General features: G+C 35.2%; 1 protein-coding gene across 1 annotated transcript in view; it reads right to left on the bottom strand.

Annotated features, from left to right (window-relative positions):
- Nucleotides 1–16128, bottom strand: part of CNTLN (centlein) — a gene marked incomplete at both ends in the record, with an annotated part of 182794 nt that overhangs the window by 3681 nt on the left and 162985 nt on the right. The window contains 4 exon segments of the mRNA XM_084224713.1: nucleotides 7697–7774; nucleotides 9061–9126; nucleotides 9130–9186; nucleotides 9189–9248. Coding sequence (XP_084080839.1) covers nucleotides 7697–7774; nucleotides 9061–9126; nucleotides 9130–9186; nucleotides 9189–9248 — 261 coding nt within the window.

Below are 16128 nucleotides of genomic sequence, written 5' to 3'. Positions count from 1 at the left end.
CAACTACCACACACACATTTCTGATCTTTAAAGTTCATCTGCCTGGTTAGTGTCTGAAAATTTGCTCTCTATCATAAAAATGATAAAAGAGCAGTGTAAAATGAAAAAAGATAAACTCCTTATTGAACAATTCATGCTTTACTGACCATGTTAATGATGTAAACTGCAGTACCAGCATCTCTGTCATTTATCTTCAATCAGCTGATCAATAAAAGGTTACAGTCACCTCTAGGGCATGCAGAAATGGTAGTGTATGAGTGTAAGTTCACTAGTCTCAGGAGGATGAGACAGAACTACCAGTATAATTCTCAATGCTGTAGCAAATTGCCTTAGACTCACACAAAAAACCTTGCAAATAAGTAAACAATGACAACAACCACCACCAAAAAAAAAAAAAAAAAAACCCAAGAAAAAACCCCAAAACAAAACAAACAAAACAACAAAAAAACTCTCAAAGCAAAGTAAAATCCCAAACCTCCAACTGCATTAATTGGAATATGACACAAATGTCTGCTTCTCTAAAGCATGATACCAAAAAAACTGTAGTGATGTACCTACAGAGACAAATTAAAACCTCTTTTAACTTCTCTGATATAAAAGATGCATTTGCACAGCCAATGTCTTCAAGGGAGATTTGGTATATTTTTCAGTGTTATCGCTTTAATGCTTAAAGAGGTTTTCTTCCAAAGTCTTGGCATATCAGTGCACTGTTTGCTGGGAAGTATTTTTGGAGGTGGTACAGAAGGTGGTCATGGCAGCTCCATCCCGAGTGGCCAGTGCTGTGCCAGAGGAGAACAGGACAGTTTTCCTTCACTGTTGAAAAGTCTCTATCAGCTTCACAGAACTCTGCCAGCTTACTGAACACACGGTGAGACAGTGCAGAGTGAGGGGTCAGTACTACACAAAAAGTAACAGCTCATTCAGAAGGAGAGATAATTTTACATTATAAAGCCACCAGAAATGAATAAGGTAAAATATAGAAGCTGGTGGAACAAGCTGCTGGCCAATCATAATTTTCTGCTTTTCACAACTTCAGTTCAAAGCAACACTTTTCCATCTAGAATTCCTGTCTAGTTCCACACTTCAGTATGGCTGCTCTAGTTTAATTTTTTCACTTCTCCATGCCATCTGAAAGAGAAAATTGTATGGTCCTTACGCCAGATAGAGTAGTGCTTGTTTCCTAAATAGACATGAATCAAAAATTATAAAAGAAACAAATAAAAATCCTAGATATAAAGCGCATCAAATACAAAATGTAACATTTGAACTGATATACAGACACGAATCTATATACTGATACTTATAATTGCTAACAAGTCAGAAAAAATCTAAAATAGGAAAATCTTGTTAATAGAAGGCATGTATTGTGAAGAGATAAAATGGTATCCGAAGTGCTGCTCAACAGTCACTTTGTAATTATAGAAAAAGGACAACAATATGTATTATTTCCTTTTTCTACAGGAAAGGGGATTTTCAAGGGCTGGTGCTTTCTGGCCAGACATGACTCCATCTGTCATAAATAACTTATGTGTGTGGTAAGAAATTTCTGGAAGACAACTACGCCTGTCAGCTTTCTCCTGTGTGCTACTGTGATGACTTTTTGGGGAATAGAGGGCTCAAATTCACTAAGCACAAATCTATTCAGTGTACTATAGGACATAATCTTACCTGAAATTCTGTGGCACTTGCTACTATGCTTTAAAATCACTGACTCCAGCATCCTGCTCACTCTAATTTCTCTCCCATTTTTTCTAGGTATGTTTATTAAGAGAAGATTGTATCATTATCTCAAAGTCTCTAATTCTTCTTGCCTACCTTGACTACATCCATTTCTGATACATTTCACATCCTTAATGCCATGCCCGAGATGAATGGCTTTTTATTGATGTCTCTGGCTTGTATCATTCTAACTTCATTTTAATTGCTGCTCACTACTCTCTGTGGCTTCCCTGTCATAGCAAAGTGATCTTTCAAGAACTCATGCCATTCAAGTGATTCATTTAAATCAAGAGCATTTGAAAGTGTAACATTAAGTCATTCTTTCAACATTTGTTGGTTTCAGAGAAAGTGCTGTATGTTTCTCTCTGATTTCCTTTTCTTGCAGACACCAAGAACTGGATGATCTCTACATTCTTAATCTTTAATAGAAGCTTGTCAGGTTTACTTTTAATGATGACTCTGTAACTATCCTGGGAAACCTCCCATTACATTTCTCCCCAGAACTTCACAACCACTGAAGTCATCTCTACTCTAAAGCATTCATCCCAGCTTCAAAACCTGCCATAAGCCTGGGGAAGCCTTTGCAAGTTCAGTGAGTGCTAAGCGCACACCTAAGGAGTGAAAGCTTGTTTTTACCACTGATCATGAGATATTTTACTACAGAATGATACTTCTTTCATATTTTTTTACAATTGTCTGTGCCACAACCCACTTAACATTAATTGTGGTGATCCTCTATGAGTGCATTATGGTAGGCTTTAACAGAAGTGGTATTTAATTGATCTGTATGGTTTCACATCTGAATAGGCAAACTACACCTGGAATAAAAGAATTTTATTTATTTGACTTTCCAGATTTACAAATTTCTTTGATAGTAGGAATGTATATGAATGAAAGGCATATTTCTTACACAATTTATTAGACAGATATCTTGGTGTATGGATAAATGACAGGTAATGTGATCTTAAAGAGTCAGAAATAGTGACTGTTAATTCTCCTTCTCTCACTATTTATTCTGACCCTATATTTGCTTCTTTTGGAGATCCCTTCTGTAAAAAAACAAACTAGTAATATTTATTGACCTTAAACCACATGACTGAGTCTCTGTCTGCACAAGTGCATAAATATACACCAGTCTGCCAGTGGAAAGTAGTATAATGAATGCAAGGCAATGTTTTTGTTCTAATGAGAAGCAGCATCTGCATTTGTAGAGTGTAGCATTACTTCAGCTTTTGTTTCACAAACTCTAAAATGTGTTAGCATAAATATAAAAGTATTTAGGTTTTGGAATATACAAATTAGTGGTTACAGCTGTTTTACACCTCCCCATATGGATCATCAGTACAATACATTTTCCCAACAAAATACTATTCAAACACACTGTAGAGCCGCCTTAGATTGATTGAAGTGAACAACAAAAAATAATATGAAATAAAATTAGGCACCAGGACCAATAACTAAAACATCCTGAAATCACTAAAAAATAAAGTCAATATTTAAAAAAAAAAAGATAAATGTTTCTCTTTATTGTTGTGCCTTACTCTTTGCTCTTATTCTGCTTCATGGTGGCTGCATATACTTAATTATGTAAATACATATGTGCCTTTCATCCTTAGTGACCAAGCCAATTTCTCCTTGTTTTCAGGTTAGGATGAGTAATATAATGTAGTTTTTTTTGTGTGCATGAGATAAAATATAGATTTATGCCGTAATGCATTGTCAGTGCACAGCACTAGGCTCTTATTCTCATAATGAGAAGAAAATCATGACCTGGTATCAGTGCTAATGTTGCCCAGAACGTAATTCAGATTTTCAGACTTTTCCCCTGTGCTGGTGCTGCTTTTTGAGGTGGTGATTGTGCACAGGTGTTTGCACGTGGGCGAGTCCACATTTCTGGGTGTGAGCTGTTCAATGAACACACAGACTGCAGAGAGACTAACAAAGGCAAAGCAGGCGAATTACAAGCTCGCCAAATTTCCAAAAAGAAATTTGGATCGAAACAACAGTGGCTGTTAGTGTTCATTCCCAGATGGCAGCAACAGAATATGCCTTTAGAAGCCAGTGCAAATCCTAAAAAGGGTTTGGGGGAAATCCTTACTGATGATTAGTGAATATACTGTTCTAAACCCTATTCTAGAGAGATGTTACACAAAGAGTGCCGACAGAATAGAGGAAAGTGAGCCTTTCTGGAGGTTTTCACTATTGGAATATGACTTCTAGACCATAATGGAGTCATGTGAGGAAAGATTTTATTAGGCAGTTTTGTTAGTGTGAGATGTCGTATCCCAAGAAGTGCATGAGGAGAGAGGAAAGGCAAGTGCTGCTGTAAAAGCTTAGGCAGATGATTCTCATTTTATTAAAAGATAATTATTGGAGACTTTAGGCAGTAATGTGGATTGGACTACCATGCTGTACTCACACACAAAATTATTAACAGATTTTTCTGAGACTGTGTGCTTTACAATAAGTCACAGTAAATGAAAGCCAAGGGTAGTATAAGAAATCATGTTTAAGTTACATGAGAAGAAGTCATCCTCTTTGGCCCATCCCTTTCCTGCGATGGGCCAAAGCTAGAAAAGATTGCTTTTGTTTGAGTTTTAGGGGGTGTTTATGATTATAAGAAGAGAGTGCTACTATAAAGAGCCAGGATCAATTAATAAGACATACACACTCAGATGTGAGGGATAAAGTGGGTAAAAGTCTCATGACTTGCCTTACAGGATGTAAATACACATACATGTTGAGATAGCCATATTTACTCCCCCCTAAATAATATAAACCACTAAAAGCTTGAACGTTATAACTTGAGACTTCTCCCAAGTCCAAACAGTTATGTATAATTAGTCTGATGCCCCTACACATGTGCAGGTATCAGGTATTTTTGTGCAGTCATGTGAAAACTCTCCGCATACAGGTTCTTCACAGGCCAGAGAACCTTTTCCTTTTATCCCATTGCCAGCTACTGAGAAGATTTATTTTTATTCTTTCATTCTTTAGTGAAAAAAAATCTAGAGTATTACTGTATAAATTCAGAGACAACAGAAAAATAACCCACTTCTTCGCCATTCAAGATGTAGATTTAGACAAGTGATTTTTACTAGCTCTGCTGAGTTTATAATATGACTGTATTTTCCTATTATATGATTCTTGTTTACATAATAACATCACTATGCAGAGATGTCTCTTTCAAATCATAAGCCTCTTAGTAGTGGTCTAGTTTCTTGACATAGTAGTGGATAAAACAAGGACACAAACTCTGACTGGCATCTATGAGTTTCAGGAATGCAAGAGTATTTATCACTAAAATATTAATAATCTTGTAAAGTTGACAGATATGAAACTTTTCCAAGTCATAAGAGTATGGAAAATAAAGGATGAAGTGAAAACAGCTGTGGTATTCTTTATCATTACACTTTAGGGGAATCTATAAAATGACAGTAAAAAGCAACCAGTGCTTCACTCATTCCCCCCCAAAATTCTAGTGCAGCAGTAAAATGGTGTGTGTCAGTAATAAAAATAAAATGTCTATGACATTTTAAATGTTATCGTACTGTCACAGTAGAATAAAATTAGCTTGAAGAATGATCTAAAGGGATATGATGCAGTTCATTATGTATAACAGCAATAGCAGCAGTTTCCCAGTGTTCATAAAGGTTTCTCCATTAAATTTACCTCCAGTCAATAATTAGGAGTCCACAAATAAACCTAGGCAATTAAATCAATACTGCCGGGCAATTATGTTTCAAAGTCCTGGCTCAATGGCACAAAAAGACACTATATCAAACTGCAATATTAAGTGATCTGATACAATTTTCCACTGAACGTTTACTTAGAAAAACAGAAAAGGGCAATCCTGCATCTTTGTTCAAGATGCAAATGGGTAGCACAGTTTGCCAACACGCAACACTCAGCAGGCAGTCTAACTGCAGAAAGCCTACATTTCACCAAGGGCTTTAATTTGCTGATCAGAAACATTACCAAAACTTACTAAAAGAAATCACAACCGAACTCTGCAAGATATGAGTAAAGCATTTTAAAGGGCACAGAGCTGTTCCATGAGCTGCTCTCAAATACAGATGAAGAAATCTTAACTGTTTCCATCTATATGCTTTAGCATGGACAGAAATGAAAAGAGAGCTGGCTGCTCCCCAAAACCACTATAATCCTCTTGCAATTCTAAAAATGGTCTGCTTGCCAAAAATTACTTCTACCCTCAGTGTTTCTTCTGAGGAACCCCACAAGATGGAGCAAAAATCACAGAAAATCACTATTAACTTGTGCACAAACGTACGTGGTTAAGAACAATGAGGTCTTCTATCCTTATATAACAATTGCAATCTTAATATACCTGGTTTCATCCAACAATTCCTTCACTCTCCATCCCCTGGTTTTTGCTGTCTGTCTATAGCAGATGAAGAAAAGTGATAAAATTCTGTTTAATACTTTTTAGCAATTTACCAAATAACAATGAAAAACAGAACAAGAAGTCTTCATTGTATTCCATGGATGTGATTCATATTTTGGAGCCTATAATATGAACAGAATCTTGAAATTTATATATTTTTTTAAAATTCTTTAAATTAAGACAATTAAATGAATATAAATAACTGTGCTTTTAATGCTGAGTTTCATGTAGCATTATGAGGCTTAATTAAAATGCCAGTTTTCTTGACAAAGCCAGTAAAAGCAAACTGATATTTCTATTTCCTCTGCTGCATCAATTAAGCAGTCTTCACAGTAGTAAGTTTTGATAACAAAAGAGGAAAAATCTGTCATTTGTTAAAAATCTGGTCACAGGATATAATTTCAACACAAAAGTTATTGCTGGTTAAATACATAAATCCAATGTGTGTGTTTCTTTAAAATGGCTTTCAAAATATTTTCAATCATTCACATTCTTAACTGATACTAACTATATCACCAATGGACCCATGCTAGTGAATATGCATTATGCACTGGATTTACAAATCAAGTTTTATTTCTTTCCAGACATCAGCTGCACATCATTTAAATAAAAGAGAAAACTAAAAATGTAGCAGAAAAGTTTTAAGAATCAGGGTATGTTGTCAGTGATGTCCAAACAAAAGCTGACTATGGGTAGAAAAGCTGGGCTCTCACCTGCCAATAAACTGCCCTTGATCACTTACAAGAGGGGAGCATCCCAGCAGACTCTGTGTGTATTAAAAAAAAAGACTTGAAAGAGAAGAAAAAGTATCACACAGGTCACAGCAGCAGTCTCAATGGACCCCTCAGGGATTTCTGCTAGTCTCAGACTTGTCATCCTCTATGCAGCTTTCCTCTCTGCCCAGAAAATGTCGATAGGAAAATGTTTGAGGGGCCTCTGGTGGAAATTTTTTCATTCTTTCTGCATTGACAGGATGCCAAATCAATATTTACTTCCCACTAACAAGCTGCTCGAGGTCTCAGTAGAAAATATTGTAGAGAATGCGAGAAGACACGATAATAAACAGCTGTCTGGCTATGAGGAAAACATGAATTGACTGGAAACAGGTCCACAGTAAAAGGTCACAGAAACCCATGAACTCCTCAGGTGTCCATAACAACTAGTAACTTTAAAGGCACATAAAAAAAAGTCTCTTTTTCCTAAGAGGTATGAGAGAACAGATCATTTTCACTCTAGCAAGCATTATACAGTGTTTCAATAATTCAATTAACACATTTGCCAAGATCTGTGCTGCATTGCTTTACTGGTTATGTAAGCTTAAGTTAGCTGTTAAGTTAGCTATCACAAATCCTTGATTAACATCTCTTCAGTTTTACACAGCAGCTCTGATTTTAAGATAAATACAAAGGAAATGCTACAAAACAAGAATTTCACATTACTCATCACACTATACTTTGAGACCATCAACAACACCATAATTACAAATACAATGTATTAATTACAACCTAAAAATGTTGTAGCTAATCAGAGCAGAAAGTTATAAGTCATTGTTGGAATATATAAATTGAACACCTGTGCTTCAAGAAGTTTCTGTATATGCTGTAGCCATTCTTTATCTTTTTCAAATTCCATTTTTGTTTCTGCTGTTTCCTAAAAATATAGAAACATCAGGAGCCATAAAGGAAATGCGTAACTGGGTAAACATTAAATATATAGCATGTGGAAGTTGGAATCACATTTGCAAAATTAGTTGTCCGAAGCATACTCATCAAGTATCAGTGCTCTATTAAATTTTTAAACCTACCCTTGTCTGTGCATGCCTCTAGAAATGTGCATAGCATGTTCTTTTCACATGAATATACTGGTGTATGTGTGATCTATGTCTAAATTGCATGAGTTCAACATAAAGGTGCCTGAGTCTATGCACTGATAGATAGAATATGTAGTGTACGTGTAGTAGTAAATTCATCTCCTGTCTAATAAATTTGTTTTATATACATAGTTAAGTATGTTTATGTGTTTTACACATATATTCACAGTGACTATTACAAAAAGATACAGAATGTCGAAATTACTCGGGGAATGAGATAAGCATAGGACAACTCTGTCAAAGTGAATCACTTTATAGGGTTGTATAAATGTTAGTAAACAGGGCAAGAATCAGCCCATTTTATTTGTATTCATGAGTGTAATCCCTATCAGTGCATACATGCACCATGCACTGTTGTTTCACCAACAGGAAAACTTCCTTTTTGTGGCCTCTTTAATATAAAGCTCCAACAAGGCTCAATCTAAGTCATCACCAGAGTACTGTTACAGGCCAATAATGGCCAGCTCCTAGACACTTGCTGAAGTAACTGTACAGGCTTTTTCATATATTATTTGATCAGGACTAAATAAATCTGGATAAGAAATCCCATCACTGCATTTATTTGAGTGATTTGATGAAACACTATCAAATATTTCATAGTAAAATGTATAATAGAATCAACAAAAAAGGCTATGAATTCACCCAGAAACCATCTGTCTACCAGAAATACCTTTAATAGGTATCACAATTCAGAGAGGAAGTATCAACAAAATTAATCTGGCACAGCCGGACATACATTCTAATTTTGTTTCCTTTAATGCAGAAGTCTATTTAAAACATACAACCCTGCCAAACAGCCTAATGAAAAAGGAAAATACTGAATAATAACTCTAACACATAGATATGCTCAAAGCAGTATGTGTATATTTATGCATGCTGTAAGTCTTGCCACCTTAAAAATCTCTAACCTGACCTTTTCATTTAGATTAAACCCTTTTTGATTTCTGTGCTGTATCTCGCACAATGAAATTTCAGTCTTTACCTGCAAATCCTTTTCTTCAAGGAAGGACATAGTCAGCATCTTCTCATCTATGACTTTCTTACTGAAGCCCTTAAAATAACTTACCTCATCATCTCCTTCTTGTAGTATTTCATAAAGATCAGTTGTTGAAACATTAAGGATAGATGCTGCTTACTGAAGACTCTCTTGGAAAAGACTCTTTTTGCACGCTTTCGTTTCTCCCATTTTTTTTTTGCAAGTTTGATTTTTGTTCTCAGCTCTTTTACACTGAGATGCAACTCTCTGGTTAGAGTCTAGAAGACACGAGCAAAAAATACTCTACTGTAATTTTTTTTATAGTGCAAATAAGATGAAAAAATCAGTATCATTTAGACTAAGCTCCTAGATGGGAATTATCTTCATTCTGTGTTACTGGTGCTGGAATATTAAATAACATCCTTCTTAGAACACAAAACATGAATTAATATAGTAAACCAAAAATGTTCTTAAATCAACATACAGTTTTGGTGTGTCTTTAGCAAAGTAACTATTCTTATAATGCCATCAGTAGTAAGACAAAGCAGTTTCCACAGAATAAAAATCCTTTCCTGACCCAGTCTAACAGAAATGTTCTTGAAATAAGAACATAAGTGTCAGGCTTCATTGTGATCAAATAGAGATTTTTTTTTTAGAAAGCTTATTGACATTCTCTGCACTCAGAAACACCAGTGTACCTCTTTATTCAAAACCTGATGTTTTGTTTCTTACCAGGAGAGGGTTATTCAAAACTGTCCTGGCTACCAAGCTCCTTTCTTACCTACTTCTCAGGTTCTTTGGTTCAATGAAATAACACAAAACATCATCATAATTCATCAGTTTTATAACTGAGGTAATTTTGGTTTAATATTTATGTTACTATGACAAAAATATTTCATCAAAAGCTGAGCAAGACAATTTTACTTAAAAATTGTTGACAAAAAAGAGTACTAATTGTTAACAAAAAAGACTATTAATCCATTTTCAGGGATCCTCCTAGAATATTCAACTTTTATGACTCAAGTAGAACGCAAACACCTTGGCTGAGCTGAAAATGAGCAAAGAAGGTTTTCTTTTGATGATCCTGGTGAAGCTCATCTTATTAAGATAGATCTCAACAGTAGCTGATCAACTCCTCAAAATTCTTTTTCTACAGAATACCTTCATCTCATAGAAACTGACTACAGGATTATGAAGCCCATTTATTGGTATTTTGGGTAAAGTATTCTACAGCCTCTAGTGTATTTGAAACAGTCAATAGAGAGCATTTGCTAATACATTTCAACAAAGGCACAGCAGACTCATCCAATTCCAACTTTTTTTTTTCTTACCACTTCCCAGATTAACATTGTTCTGTATTTATTAAAATTTAATCATTAAAAATAAAAACACACTGCCACAAATCCGGGGAGAGGAAGTACAATGAAATTTGTCCGATTTTCTTATTAATGTGTGGGTCCCTTCATCCACAGCATTTCCAACAAGCTATTTCAGACATAAACCTATCTGCGAGTGCAGAGCTGAGAGGAATGAAGAAACTTGAAATGTAATGGGCAGGGACCTAGGGCAACTTGAACTAAGCTCATAGAAGTAAATAGACTAAGAGAAGAGGGAGCCCCAAAAAGAAAAGCATGCACCATGAAAAAAAATACAGTTAAATGACACGTTTTTGTAGCATTTGGAATGGTCTAAGAGTAAATTGGCTCTTGCAACATACAGGAGATGAATTTGACAATGGAAAAATAAGTTCAACCCTACTTTTTCAATCAAATTGAATCAGCTTCCCATGTTTTAAAAAGATATCTCTCTCAGGCATAAGTGATCACCCTAGAAGATGCACATGTGTAACCTGATGCAAAGAGAAAATGTAAATTAAAGGAGCAAAATAGGAAGAAAATTACCTGCAAAGCCACTTGAAAAGGCTACACAAAACAACAAAAAACCAAAAACAGACCAAAAAAAGCATGATAATAAGCAATGTTAAACATTCACTTGAATGCCTTAGGAAACACACACACATTGCCAGGCAATAGTAATTTGACATTATTATATAAATGTTATTGGTGTATCCAGATTCCAAAATAAATTAATGGTGAATGAACAAGCTGATAGCAACAGTGGAACTCAGAAACTGCAACTCCAGTGTGACTGGCTTTTAGTCCACGTTCCAGAAATGAAGGTGCCAGAAAGAAAGGTATCAGAAAGACATGGAAGAATCTATAGCATCAATTTTTAAAAAAGGAATAAAAGAATTGAAAAAGAAATTAAGAAAAGAATAAAGAAAAAAGGAAGTTTAAACAAAAATCACAGAAAGAGAAAATTACGACGAATAGATTTTAATATGCAAGCATACACTTTATATATAATCACAGCAGATAATTCATATGGAGGACTTGCACTTCAATCCCTCTGTCCCTTGAGCAATTCAAATACACTAAAGCATATGCAAAGCACAAAGCATATGTGAAAAATAAGGCTACTTTATGGACTTTAAAACTGGACTCTGAGAGACTAGCTATTTTTGAACCTCCCTCCTTCATGTTATTGATATATTGTTTTGATAAAAATTTTATTACAAAATAAGTGCCTTGAAAATTATAGTCTTCCTATGATTTTAAGTTGCTTTTTCTTCTTTTATTTTCTCATCCATCATATGCTAGTGCATTCATGTGCTAAATTGTTTACTTATTAGTGATTTAATTTATATGTCAGTTCATGTGCCAATACAGAAATGTTCAGTGTCAAGCCACACAGTTTTTAGAAACTGAAAGACCCATTTCCAAACTCAAAAGTACAGACTCAAGAGTTAAGCAACACAGGTTTTGCTGATGAGTGTACTGAAGGTGGTATAACATTGTTCTGTGATTAAGAATTTGATCCAATGCATTCTGGAGCTAGGTGTAGGATTTTGAATGAAAACATTTCCCTCTGTGCATTTCAAAATTGTTTATTTTTAAACTAATTAACATACATAGGTGATGCAAGCTACCTAAAAAGAAATCAGTGTGGTACATGACTTCTGTACTACACTGATTTATAACATAGTACCAGTAACACTAGGATTTGAGATCTTATCTTTGTTTTTTTTCTTTTGCTGTCAAATCTATAGGATATTTTGTTAGCAAAGTCATTTTCCTAACTTAGATGTTACTACCAGAGTTATTCCTGTGGGACACACTTTGCTCCTACCAGCCAACTAGAATAGGAATTCTTGATTAATTCCTGAAACAAATCTATACTGCTTCTTGTCAGACCAGCGCAACTACCACTGATCTGACAAGAAAAAAAGAAGCTTAAAATTCTAACAAAATTACCTTAAAGTTCCTAGTCCTTTTTAATCATTAGCAATTGTTGAATTACCAACCAACTCCATATCGTTTCTATTTATACATTACAGATGCTGAGTTATAAATAATTCTGAGATATCTCCATTACAAGCCTTTTTACTTTATTTTCACTACCTCAAATATTCATTCTTAAGAATATATTGTTTTCAAATTTGGCCTCAGCATGTAATCACTTCTTAGCACTGCATCTTTTGCCACTTTTGAGATGTATAAAGACAAAGGTCTTCTTTCAATTAGAAGGTCATATTTAATTAAACACTCAAGCCTTGGTGGCACAAAGACCCTGACAGCACACTATTAATAAGGCCTTCACATCCCAAAACACTGACACTCACACTGACACTCGTTGATCCTGGAATTAACACAATTTGATCAATGGCCTTAAGTAATGTTGTATGACCAAGGCAATGCCAAAATTTTTCCTGTAATTACCATGTTAATTTACATACTATTATTGTTTGCAGCACAATGAAACTTAATGGTCCCAAGACAAATTCTGACACTAGCTAGCACTGTACCTATGTATAGCCGGATTTCAGTCTTGCACTGGTGCAGATCTCATGTCAGAGGCCATGTCTCATGAGTCATGGATAATTTAAAGTTTTACTGTATTTTGTACTATAGTAATAACAGTGTGCTGCATCTGGCTGAGATCACAGAATCATCAAAGTTGGAAGAGAGCTTCAGGATCATCTATCCTTTAACCACAGTGGCCAAATTAAGGTTCAGTTTAGCTTTGGCCTTTCTAATTTTCTCTCCACATACTTGACAACATCTTTGTAGTTCCCCAAATTACCTGTTCATCCTTCCAGAGATGCTACACTCTTTTTTTGTCACAAGTTTGAGTCCAAGGTCTCTGTTAAATTCAGTATTTTTCCTGCTGGCTAATCTTACAGCACAAATGGAGATGTAGTTTATTATCTTCCAACAGCTTCTAAGATGTAGTGTTTGGGATTTGTAACTAAATCAGTGCTGAAAACATACCAGTCATTGCTAAGCAGCACTGGCACAGTGTCAGGGTCTTCTGTTTCTCATACTGCCACACAACCAAGTGGGCTTGGGATGCAAAAAATGTAGAGAGGGAACACCGCTGGGATGGACAGCTAGCCCCAATTGACCAAAGGGACATTTCCCACACACACCACATAACAATAAAATCTAAGGGAGATGGTGATTTGTCTGCTCAGAGACTGGCTAGGCATTGCTCTACATTCCTTGGGGGATTTATTCTCCTTTCTTTGCCTCATTAAACTGTCTTTACTAACACACAAGTACACAAGTTTTCTCCCTTTTGCTTGTCCTATTCTTCCCCCAGTCCTGCTGGGGCGAGGGAGCAAGCCTCTGTCAACAAAAAACTGTGTGGCTGTTAGCTGCTGGCCAAGCACCACAGCTGTTGGTCAACCAAGCACAAACACACAGAAGAATATAATGTACAGAACAATTTTATATGTAGCATTGTGTGTGTAGGTCAATATGGAAATGTCCTTAGGTACAAGTAATGTGTTCTTAGAAACTCACTTGTTTTGTAGATTAGAAAAGTATATGGATGTGGTTCAAAGCATTCAACCAAAAACGAATTGGAAAATCTTTTCTAAGAAGAGGTTAGTTTCCTAAAAAGTCAAAAACATTATGAAGATATCTGTGAACAGCAAGAGAAATTCCAGAGAACTGAATATGAGCTTAAAGAACTCTACGTCTGTGGTGGAATATTTATTGCTGGCCTAAAGTTAGGCTAGATCCTAATGCTGCAAAAGGCTGAGAAATACTACAACCCCAAATACCTCATAGTCAACAAAACAAAACAGAATGAATGGACAAAATTACACAAAGAGATAATGTCGTATACTATTTCAGCAGCTGAAATAAGCATTCAATGAAAGTATAGTTATTTGTTCCTTATGCCCTCTCTAAAAATGACTTTCAAAATACTTGCAGTAATAATGTTTAAACTGATACCACAGCATGACTGAAAACTCTTCCCTAGTAATTTCATTTTTAAAATATATTTATATATGTTATTTGAATTACTTCTGCTCCTTCCCTTGAAAAAACTACACCTTCTAGGCATAACCTTTTTATATCAGAAAAGGGACAAGACAAGACACAAAAACAGACCACTACAATGGACTTGTTTTGCTTAGGGCTATAACATGCAGCAGTCTGACCCAAGGGAAGGAGAAAGCCTCAGGATGTTGATTTAATTCTTATGATTCTCACAGATCACATGTCATTTTTAGAGAATCAGCAGATGCCCTGTAAGTAAAGATGTAGAGGACATAAAGACCAATCTTCACCAAGTTCAGTATTCAAATTTCTGTGGCAAAATATTAAAGTGGTAATAACATTATTTTACCAATATCACACAGGACACATTTATAAGGTGACGAGTTGGTTTTATTTACCTGTCTACAGTCACAGTTTCTGCTGTGATTCCAGAATTTATTAATACACATGTTCAAACATGATGTGTCTCACAGTTTTGTGTACTTGGAAGAATTAAGATATTTTATTATCTTTTCCATTATGAATAAAGTAAACAAACAAGACATTGAATTTGTTAAATTCCCCCAAAATAAAAAAGATACTTTAAGAGAATCTAAAGAGAATTTAGTGATTTTAGAGAATATTAGTATGATACCTAAAAGCTAGCAGAGATGCAAAGTTTCAAAGGCTAATTCAATTAATATCTGAAAGGAAGAAATACATCCTCTAAAGCTAAATATCAGACCAATATATATGATTTAAATCAAACAGTCTTATCTTGATTGGCACAGAGAATAGTGCTCACAACCTCACAGAGATAAGTGGAAGATGAAAGTACACATGGCCTGGAAGAACAGCCTCACCCAATGACCTGAAAGAATTCCATTATATATAAATATAGAGAAATTGCAGTCTGAATGTAAAAAATAATGTGGTATCACGGTTGCATCTACAACCTTTTTCCACAATTTCCTGATTTTTCAATTAACACAGGCAAACCTGAACATACATGAGCAAAACTAAGATTCTAACAGGCAAGATCTGAATGATTCATTTAAGCAATTTAAAATATTATCATTCTCTTCTATCCGAGCAGCAAAAGCTATCTCCAGTTTTCAGCACAACATCCTAGCCTAGCCCTGCCTTCTCTGTGGTTCAGAGCTATGAATTACAGACTCTGAACTAGAAAAGGTGAATTCTGTAACATCCCAAACTAGACATCTGAAGAAGTGTACACAGATTTGCACAGTATTTTCTTTTCAATTACTAGAGCTAAACCTATTGTGGCTTTTCTGAAAATCCTTCAAGTCATACAGTATAAAAAGGGTCTAGCAATTTCAGTATTGGCATACAAAACTTGGCACTTAGTACTGAAGACCCCAAAAACCCAGTTAAAATGTAATAAGAATAATAAGATACAGTGACAGGAATTAGTAACTGCATTGCATAAAATTTGATAATCTGATCGCTATCAAGGGCAAGATTTGAATTTGTAAAACCATGCTGGCTTAAATGGTGCTATTCCTACTGTCATTAGGGGTGGAAGTCTTCCTTGGCTGGTTCTCCATTTCTCCAAAATACCTCATCCTACAGACTCAAGCAAAACACCATTTGTTCTAGGTTGAAAACTATTAAAAACAAATTATTTCTTTATAAGTATATATTTTGGAGTACAAAATTGAGAATGTTCTTTTGACTGCATTTTCTTAACCATCTCCAGATGCAGAAAACCATAGGGAAGAATAGTGAAAATATTTTAACCTGTATTTGATATTATAAGAAAAGGAAAGGGAATACACCGTGCTATGTTCTAAAAAAAAAAAAAAAT

This window comes from Fringilla coelebs, assembly GCF_963513975.1.
Source record: "Fringilla coelebs genome assembly, chromosome: Z".
Classification (NCBI taxonomy): domain Eukaryota; kingdom Metazoa; phylum Chordata; class Aves; order Passeriformes; family Fringillidae; genus Fringilla; species Fringilla coelebs.
The sequence above is the reverse complement of the archived record's forward strand: the minus strand, read 5'-3'. Positions and strand labels throughout refer to the sequence as shown.